We start from the raw sequence: 10437 nt of genomic DNA, 5'->3' as shown, positions 1-10437 counted from the left end.
ATATAATTTTCAAATCATATGTTTTTTTTTTATGATTGTCTACTGTTGTACTGATAAATATCTCCTGGAGGGTAAACTATATCTTGGCTGCAAGTATCAAGCTGAGAACTCCTTTGTTTTCTACAACTGATAGCGGTTGGTCATTAATTATGATGAAGTTTAGCAACTTCTCTGTAAACATTCGAGCTTGGGGGCTTCAGCGATGTGTTTTTCTTGTTCAATCCGAAGCAAGCAGTCTGATCTCGGTCAGCCACGCTCAGTCTGCCCCTCCTCCAACACGGACAGACTGAGCGTGGCTGACCGAAATCAGACTGCCTTCTCCGGACTGAACGAAAATAACAGACCGCTGAAGCCCCGGAGCTCGAATGTTCATCATAAAACTAACTTTACCGCGGTTTAATGTGGCGCTATGGCTCTGCAGACATTGCACGTTGCGTCTTGTTTTGTGGTGTTTCTAGTGCAAAATACTTCCACACGGCGGACATGTTTAAATGAAAAGTTAGTTAGCTGTTAGCCACAGTGCTACTGCAAGTAGTAGCTGGCTGTAAACTATGAAATGGATTTCCTGAATGTGAGGCGGGTCTTATTACTCTGGGTTCGAGACACACCTCCGTTCAGGAAATCCATTCCATAGTTTGAAGCCAACGTGCAGCGCAACCACAGACATGCATCGTAGATCGGAAATATCAGCAGGTTGGATCAGAAAATCCGATATGTAAATTATGCTGGTATCGATGGCCCGATACGGATACTGGATCGGATCGGCCTCATCCCTACTTCTAACCTCTGCGCCTACTTTAACAGTCAAATCAGCTGCATTTCAAAAGCTGATTCGCAGCTGCAGGAGCACGCAGAGGGAGGAATTGCTGTGCATTTCTTCTAAATTTAACAAGATAACCACCTAAAAACAATTATTTGTTTGCTCGACATTATAGCAAAGGTGTGTCTCAGTTGAACTTTTCCTTAATAAATTCACTTTAATGGTCAAATCAGCTGCATTTTGCCTGGGTGGAGAAATGCAGCTGATTTGACGTTTGTTCCAGGAGTACCAGAGCGAGACGAAGGTGGTTTGGTATGGCAAGACAAGTGTCTCATTAATAGCCACTTTTACCTATTTATGAGACACTTGGCTTGCCATATTACTCGAGTGTCCTCTAAAATGGTAGTGTTCAATATTTTCCATGTTAGAATGAATGAAATCGTCAGATCTCAGCCAAAAATTGGATTATAAATGGGGGGGGGGGGACATAAATAAGTCACAGGGCATGTTAATTTATACAAAAAGGTGTGACTTATACAACAAAAAGTACGGTAGTTTTGCTTATGTGTGGCTTAGAGAAAATCCACAATAAATTCATACGTTTATCAAATTTTTGTTTTGACAAAATACAGTAGTTATATGTTGTAAAATCCCTCCATCTTGGAAAACTAATAACTCGGATAAATCAATAAAAGCCCAAACTTAATATGGCCTTCATTTATGAAAATAAACTCCTCTTACAAAAACATATTTTGTGTAAAATTGTATGCTCTTCCTAAACCTTTTTAATTTTATTTTAGAAACGTGTGTGAAATGAATTCTTCTAAAAAAAGCCTGTTTCTGTCTCTATCCGCTGGCTGCACACACTGAGCTAATGACTGACAATCAGATTACAGAGTCACATGATTTCACCTCAGCGTTCAATAGGAGTGTGTCGTTTCACCGCCGGCGGAAAGAGCTGAGTCACTGTTCCTGAAACTCTGATACCCGTGGAGCCTGTCCAGTTTGAACACTCATTGTAATCAGAGCTTTTTAATACAGTGAACACACACACAGGGCAAACAGCAGGCTTTTAAAGCACTTAATCTTTGTAGTACCCAAAAAAAAAAAATCATTTAAAATCAAATATTAATACTGTAGACTTAAAACACTTCGCATCCTGCTTATGGTGCAGCTCAGATACTGATCTACACATCTTATAAGATGCTGCTGTGCTGAGCTCATCGCATGTTGTTGTTGTTTTTCCTCAGGGAGACTCTGTTCAGACCTGCCAGGGCGACAGAACATGGAGTGGCACACAGCCAGCATGTGTTGGTAGGTTTTGTACTGGTAAACATTTTAAAACAAACAGCTGGTAACGCTCTGTTTGATTACCAAAACTTGAGTCCCTCCACATTAAAACGCAAACATTGCATAAATACTTTAAGAGATGACTCACAAAGGAGCACATATTGAATGACCGATAAAGCCACACCCAGACAGCTTGAAGCGCTTCAGCTCCGTCCATGATCATTTTTCTGAACAAATACTGTTGTTTTGAAACTTGAATTTCTATTTGTGGCAGCTGTAGAAAGGAACTATCATTAGCGAGAAATGTAGATAAACCACACTGCACTGACTGACAAGATATATGAAAGTATCAAGAGTTCTAAGGTTTACTTAAACACTCAGATTGTCAGTGACATCTTTGTTCCCGTCTGTCAGCAGCCTCTGCAGGGCTCTCCTGCGGGCCTCCACCCACAGTAAAAAATGCACAGCTCCAGGCGACAGGAAAAACTTACCTGCACAACGTCAGTTATACATGCAACGCTGGGCTGCAGCTCGTCGGCTCAAAGACTCTCACTTGTCTGTCCAACGGCTCGTGGAGCCTGCCGGCGCCTACATGTGAAGGTGGGAAGCTTTGACTTCTAACATTTAATTACGCTCCTTTTTATTCACGTACAGTCATGGGGAAAAAGAAAGTCTGCCCTTTTTTTCCAGTGTTTTACGTACAGTATCAGGACATATCATCTGGTCTTTGCCAGGCTCTACTTTTATTTGAATCCAACCTCAAGTGTACAAATAAAGACAACAGATTCAGTTGTGTCCCTCTTTATTAAACAAACCAAAATAGAAACGTGTGGAAAACTTAAGTCGTTGCTTTCATAGGATTTAAATGGTCAAGTAACAACAAAACTCCTGCTTTTTTAGAGGTGGTCACACGGATGATGATCATCTCTAAAAAAGCAGTTTGCTGCTCTGAAGTTTACAGGTGTGGGTTAACACAATGCCAAGCTGGGAAGACATCAGCAATGGCTTTAGGGAAGCAACTGTCACTGCCCTTCAATCTGGTGATCAGAATCAACTTTATTCTCATTGCACAGTGAAAATATATTTCAGTGCAGCCGTCCAAAGACAACAAGGGTAGACGGGGGTGCACGGGGGGCTGCAGCTTCGTTGTGAAGCGCTGCCATTATTGTTTAGATAAGAAAGGGGAAGAGAATCATGAGGAAAGAATGTATAAAAAAGGTCTCTCACACTGTCCTCGACACAGGACACAATGTAAGTTAGCAAACAAAACTACCTCAGCACATAAAAAGCAACATAGACTGACATAAGTCATTTTGCAGGGGGTGAGGAAGCAAACAAAGGTGGTGAGACTGTCCGTGGACACTGCCAGAAAGTTCCATAGTCTTGATAAGATGGCACAGTGTCTTATCAGCCAACTCAGCTCTGATAAGAGTCCACAGATGTTCTTGGGGGGTGGAGGGGAAGCAGGAGCAGAGCTTCATGATTTACATATCCTCCAGGAGCGATTTGAGATAAGTTGGCCTATCCAAGGCCAAGCGGGGAGGCCAGATTCAGATAAACAACAACTGTTTGGGGTCAGGGGCAGGTCGACTCTACTGATTTCATGTCTCCCTTCTTAGTTCTGCTGGTACTCAATGGTGAATCCAAGCAGCCACATTTGTGGTCATTCTGCTGGTCCATGCTTGTAGCCTTCTCCAAGGTCTATTCCTTCATGCCAGCAAGTTCCAGGCTCACAAAGCATCTGAGTCTGAATGCTTGAAGCACAGTACAATCCTTCACATAGGCAGGCAGCCTCACCATTGCCAAAAACCGCTGCCGACATCTTCTTAATTTGTCGATATCCCAGGTACCCGCTGATTCCAAAAAGCAGATAATCCTTTTGTCGTAATCCAATTGTATATGCGTCATGTGTCCCTTCAAGACATGAGGGTTCTCCTGCACCCTGTCTTCTCATCGAGAAAATTTTAACAATTGCACTGAGAGACCAGCTGACCAGATCCATAATTTACAATTCTGAATATAGGTAAAGAGAGGCTCAGAGAAAGATTCACAGGACAAGAGCAAAAGCAGAAGGGAGGCAGGAGAGGGAAAGAAAGCGTCTGTCTTCGTCGGAAGCAAGAGGGAAAACAAAAAGTAAGAGTTAAAGGTAATTTCCAAACAATTTGGAGTCCATCATTCTACAGTGATAAAGATTAGCAAGTGGAAAACTTTTATGACAGCTGCCAGTTTTCCTAGAAGTGTACATCTCAGAAAATTCACCCCATCAGCAGACTGTAGGGCTGGGCGATATGGCCTAAAATCAGTATCACAATATATTGAGCAGTTCACCTCGATAACGATAAATGGACGATAACTGCAACCTCCCACCCCCGAAAATAGTGTGATAGGCCGGCATAAATAATTCACAGCCAGTTATATTGATGGCATAATTCCTTTTTTATTGCCACTTTAATGAACTTTAAAACTACAGCTTCTGCTAATAAATGAAGAAAATGTGTACTTTTAGTTGTTAATAGTTTTTGAACAAATAAGCACAACTGAACAAATTTAGAAGAATAAAATAACTTAACTTTCCTGTAAACACAAAGTATTAAAAAATACAATCTCTTATGAATGAAATGGTCACATTTGAGTTGTCAAGTATTCCCTTGCAAATAAAACTAAATAATAAAAAATAAATTTCACATTTGCCATTTGAAAAAGTAAACAATGAGTGTTGCAAATATAATGTCATGTGCAAAGACCTCAAACTCACTTACAAATGGGGGCCAAAATTAAAATATTTTTCAAATTAAGGGCCAATTTCTGAAACTACATTACTCAAATCAGATACCCAACATCTTTTCTTAGTCACAGGTTCCTCAACAAGAGTTTGATTGGTCTCATTTGATGTTCTCTGTTGTGCTTTCGACATCATAATCAAATAATGCTGAAAAAATTCAAGAGATAGAAGTATTTTACGTTTCACATATCATCTTGGGGACCAGATAAGATGTCAACGAGGGACACATTTGGCCCCCGGGCCTTGAGTTTGACACATATGCCTTAGAGGCATACAGTATGTGTCAATAATGCTGAAATTAGCTGCTCCTCTTCCTCCTGGACCAGCTCTGCCGCTGCTGCGTCAACGTTGGAAATTTCCTCCATTTTCTCAACCGCACCGTCTTTCACTTCTCGTTACAGACTGGATGGGGTGGAGTCACATGACCACAGACTGCACGTAGCGCAGCATCTTAAAGGGACATGAGCTTAGCTTACCTACAGCCAAAAGACAAAACGACTTTTCTTTTAATTTTTTAAAACACCGAAAATACCGACATGGGCAAAATGACGTAGATCATTTGGAACCAGTTTGACATGACTGTCGACGAGGAAGAGGGCCGGCACCGGAGGAGGGGGCGTGCCAAAGACACCATCTTAGCACCAACATAACTGGTTTGTTCCACTTTGGAGTAAGCTGTTCTGGGGGAAGAATCAGTTTTGTGTTGTGTTTCCTTGACTGATGAAGTCTTCTGGATGGAAGGTGAAACGTTTCAGCAAAAAAAGAAACTGTCCAGATGACCTGACTGAAAATTGTTGGATGTCGATCATTATAAATTTCGGTGTCGGTTAATTTTTGGTATATTGCCCAGCCCTAGCAGACTGTAACACAGAAACTTAAAAAAAAAATACTGAGTTACACCTCAGACTTTATGGTCAGTTAGCAGGGTTAAAGTTAATGACAGGACAAGCCAAACATGAATTGTTTGGAAGGGTTGCAGGAGAACACCTCAAACCAGAGTGGGACAAAATCCCTCCACAGCCATGTGAGAGACTTAAATTTCTACAGGAAACAACTAATGTACTGAGAGTTATTGCTGTTAAAGGATTCATGGGCTGGATGTAGTTTTTCACACAGTCTTTCCTTTTTCACTGTTTTTGGTTAATACAACATGATGGACCCTGATGTGTTTTTGTCCACTTGAGGTTAGGTTAAAATAATTTTAGACCTCTGTGAAGACCAGATCATTTAAATTATGTCCGGATTTGTAAAACTGTATAAATCGAATAAGTCAGACTTTCATTTTCTCGTGACCGTATATGCAACTTCATCTCCATTTGTTTCTCAGTGGTCAGAGGCTGTGAGGGTCCCAAACAGCTGCTGCACGGTAAAGTTCTGGAGCACGACCTGAACTCGGGGCGTGCTCTGGAGTTTCAGTGTGATGAAGGCTACAACCTTGTGGGAGATCATCTGCTGGTGTGCATAGGGAGAAACACCTGGAGCTCCACTTTCCCCACCTGTCAAGGTGAGAAGTCATTGCCCGTCTCTTACCACACATACGCTTTCAGCATCGGACTTCCTGCTCTGCTGCAGTCTCTGCAGCTTCCCAGCACTGGAGCAACAGTTGTGTTTTAACAAACGCTTGCAACACACATACACACACACTCCGTCAATTTCCTAATCAGTTTTACAACATCAGCTGTGACAAGAGTCCAGTCAGTCGCCTCATCTTGTCTAATAGCTTCAGCTCTTTTGTAGGTCGTAAAAGGTCAAACAATCTGCACTGGATTATTACGTCCATGCATCAGAGAAGCTGGGATTTGTTACAAGGAATGGACTTCAGACATTTTATATTTAGGTTTAGGTTTATATGTAAATCAAAACAAGGTCAACGATGCATTGAAATGCTCAGGACAAGAAGAACTGTCTCGACTCGCCAAAGAAAAACAACAAGAAATACCAAAGCTTGCAACAAAAATACAAAACCAAGGTGTCCAAAGTGAAAAAAAATACTTGTACTGCAACATGGTCCTATTAGCAGAGTGGTTCTGTTGGCAGTGAGGTTTTCTTAGCGACATGGTCCTACGGTGATTTGTAGTTGCGTTTTTTAATTTGTAATGCATTTAAACCTCAAGACCACCGTATGGTCCCGTTAGCAGCATGGTTTCAAATATTCTAAAATTCTAAGTTTCAAATATGCTAAAAATATTAATAATGCATTCAAACCTTACAATAAAATAAGTACAAAAATACAAACAAATACAAGCTAACAAGTCAAAACAAGTAGAATAAAGTGTCTACCTAAATATTTCCACCAAATTTTAAGGTCTAAACAACTTTGAGTGAATAGTTCAATGTGGAAAATCGCTCTGTAATTTATTAACTTCAAATATGAAGGTTTGGGGGGTGGGATGTGTGGAGGAAATCCAAAATGCTGCTGCCACAGTCTTAACTGGAGTTAATAGGAGAGTGTATATCGCTCCAGTTTTAGCTTCTCCATTGGCTCCCTGTCAAATTCACAATAGAATTCAAAATCTTACTTCAAAGTTCATGCTCAATAATCCAGGTAAATAATCCAACAAAGTTCAGTTAGGTCATCTGGATGGTTTCTTTTTCAAAATCTTACTTCAAGCCTACAAAGCCCTCAACAACCTAGCTCCATCTTATATTCAAGCTCTTATTGTTCCATATTAGGGTTGACTTGTTATGCTGCCTTAAGCTTCGACTATTGGAGGACAATTGACCTCACTTCCTTAAATGAATTGTTAAAATTGAATAGTTTTCATTTGATACTATTTTTATCTTAACGTGATTCTTGACCTGCCATTGTGTATATGTTCCTACCAAACCCAGCCAGTTGAAGCAGATGGACGCTTGTCCTGAGCCTGGTTCTGCTAAAGGTTTCTTCCTCATGAGAGAGTTTTTCCTTTCTACTGCCGCCTTCATGCTTGCTCAAGATGAGAGTCTGTGATGAAGTTAAATTCAAAGTAGTCTGCTCAGATAAATAATGTTAATAACTTTTTATGTACATATATGAATGTTTCTGTACAGTGCCCTGAGATGACTTCTATTGTGACTTGGAGCTATATAAATAAACTGAATTAAAACTGAATTGAAATGTACTTTGTTAATATTAGTAATTCTCAGTGAAATGATCAGAAGTCTATAAATGCCTTTCACTTGGTTTATTTTAGCTCTGGGGAGTCCAGGGAGCTCAGCACAACTGTAGTAGTCTGAGTGTTGCTCAAAGAGCACTCCCTCTCAGATGCAGCACTTCTAGAGGGATGGGTGTGGTGGTCATACAATATAATCCTACAAAAATAAACACCTATAAACTAACTGTACAGAAACTAATTGTAATCCTAGCTCAGAGCCTGAGTGTTTGCACAGAAAAAATAAATAGACTACTTTATATATGGTCATCAGTACATAAAGTTACACAGGTTTCATACACAAAAACAGGTTTATAAGAATAGATTTATGCAAGAACAGGTTTCTTACACCAAAATGGATTTCCTCAGGGATGCAGCAAATCAGAACAACACATTAAACATTTTTAAATTCACAGATTTTTGACTGGCTTGGTAGATATTTTTGAGAGACATGTTTTTGGCCTCTTGAGCTTAAAAAAAGTCCCCAGAGTAGCTGGTTTAGTTTAAATAGAGTAGTAATGTTTTAGTGTAGAAACATACTCGTATTTTGTGGTTAACTTACCTTTTTTTTTTTTACTGTTTTTTCCCCTCACATCACGACCTGTGTTACACATTTTAAATGTTTCTGGTATTTGTTTTAGGGGTCAAAGTGCACCAGCTGGATAACAAGTTAACACTTTAATCCATGGTTTCTGTCCCTCACAGCGAAGCCTTGCACCCCTCCTCCGAGCTGGAAGGAGGACATCAGCAGTAACAGGTCCCAGCAGGCGTTTCATGTCGGACAGTCGGTCCGTGTTACCTGTCCCAAGGGACAGCAGGTAAAAGGCAGTGGCACCATCACCTGCAGGCCAGACCAGACCTGGAGCTCCCTCAGTTCAGTGTGTGAACGTAGGTATCACGGTTAAAATAACGCTGTTAAAACAATGAATAATTATATGCTTTAACTGAATAAAGGATTGTAACTTTAAATTCAAAACGAGAAAAATGGGAAAATAATAATCATTAACAATAACTGAACATATTTTTTACAAAAAGTTACAACTACCGGTAACTCAAAATAAAATGTACATCATTCACCTGAAGCTAGGCCTTCAGTCTGAAAGAAATATTGAAACGGCCTAAAACACGCTGATTTTGAAGATATTACAGAGTAACCGTCTGCCTACAGCACTTTACTTTCAGTTTCACAATCTATGGATACGCTGAGCAGACGGCCCTTTTTAATCATGTACAACATCTGACAGAAAACACTAAAGACAAAAACCAACATGGACAACCCATCTGAACACATAACCGGAAAAAGTCCACCCATTTGTGTCCCAAGACTTCATAGAAGGGTTTATGATTTACTCAGTCTTTTGTGTTCAAGTACAACATGTAATTTTTACTTTTCACACTGAAATTTAACAGTAACTTACAGAACTTAATATTTCTGTAAAATTTCATCATGTAGTAAAACTGTATTACTGAAAAATATCAATGTCAACCTATATAGGATATTTAACGTTCATTTTTGTAACACACACTACAGTTCCAATGTGGATTTTTGAATTTATAGGTTGCACTTGAATGCATCACAACATCACATGGTCAAAACAAATGCCTTGAAGGTCCTTTGGAAAGCTCAGAGCCCTATATTTTGGTCCCGCCCACTCTATATCAACGTTGTGATTGGTTATTTTTCCTGTCAGTCACTGATCAAACTCCTCCTGCAGAAATGTTGACTGAGCGGAGCCTTCTCTGCAGACACTGAAGTCCTGACCAGTCAGAAAGAAACTTCAAACACATTTCTGCCTGGAGCCAAAAATTCAGAAGAATCTGATCTGATAACTATTTTCCTGAATTAAATGGTTGTTGCTCAACTGCAAAGTAGTTTACAGAAAGTAAGAAACAGCTAATTAACATTAGCCAACATGGCTAATTAATGTTAGCCAACATGGCTAATCAACATTAGCCAACATGGCTAATCAACTTTAGGCAACACAGCTCATTAATGTTAGCCAAAACAACTAATTAATGTTAGCCAACATGGCTAATCAACGTTAGCCAACATGACTAATCAACTTTAGGCAACACAGCTCATTAATGTTAGCCAAAACAACTAATTAATGTTAGCCAACACGGCTAATTAATGTTAGCCAACATGGCTAATCAACTTTAGGCAACACAGCTCATTAATGTTAGCCAAAACAACTAATTAATGTTAGCCAACACGGCTAATTAATGTTAGCCAACATGGCTAATCAACGTTAGCCAACATGGCTAATCAACTTTAGGCAACACAGCTCATTAATGTTAGCCAAAACAACTAATTAATGTTAGCCAACACGGCTAATTAATGTTAGCCAACATGGCTAATTAACGTTAATCAACACTGCTAATCAACGTTAGCCAACACAACTACTTAACGTTGGCCAACATGGCTAATCAACTTTAGGCAACACAGCTCATTAATGTTAGCCAAAACAACTAAT

The 10437-nt window shown here is 39.8% G+C and overlaps 1 protein-coding gene across 1 annotated transcript in view; it reads left to right on the top strand.

Moving 5' to 3' along the window:
• The window catches only part of svep1 (sushi, von Willebrand factor type A, EGF and pentraxin domain containing 1), a 34312-nt gene that overhangs the window by 10735 nt on the left and 13140 nt on the right, over nucleotides 1-10437 (top strand). The window contains exons 6-9 of the mRNA XM_037678876.1: nucleotides 2011-2074; nucleotides 2465-2650; nucleotides 6160-6336; nucleotides 8669-8851. Coding sequence (XP_037534804.1) covers nucleotides 2011-2074; nucleotides 2465-2650; nucleotides 6160-6336; nucleotides 8669-8851 — 610 coding nt within the window. The remainder of the gene's footprint in view (nucleotides 1-2010; nucleotides 2075-2464; nucleotides 2651-6159; nucleotides 6337-8668; nucleotides 8852-10437) is intronic.

This window comes from Nematolebias whitei, chromosome 1 (assembly GCF_014905685.2).
Source record: "Nematolebias whitei isolate Nwh7 chromosome 1, NemWhi1, whole genome shotgun sequence".
NCBI lineage: Eukaryota > Metazoa > Chordata > Actinopteri > Cyprinodontiformes > Rivulidae > Nematolebias > Nematolebias whitei.
This window is presented reverse-complemented; position numbering and strand designations above follow the sequence as displayed.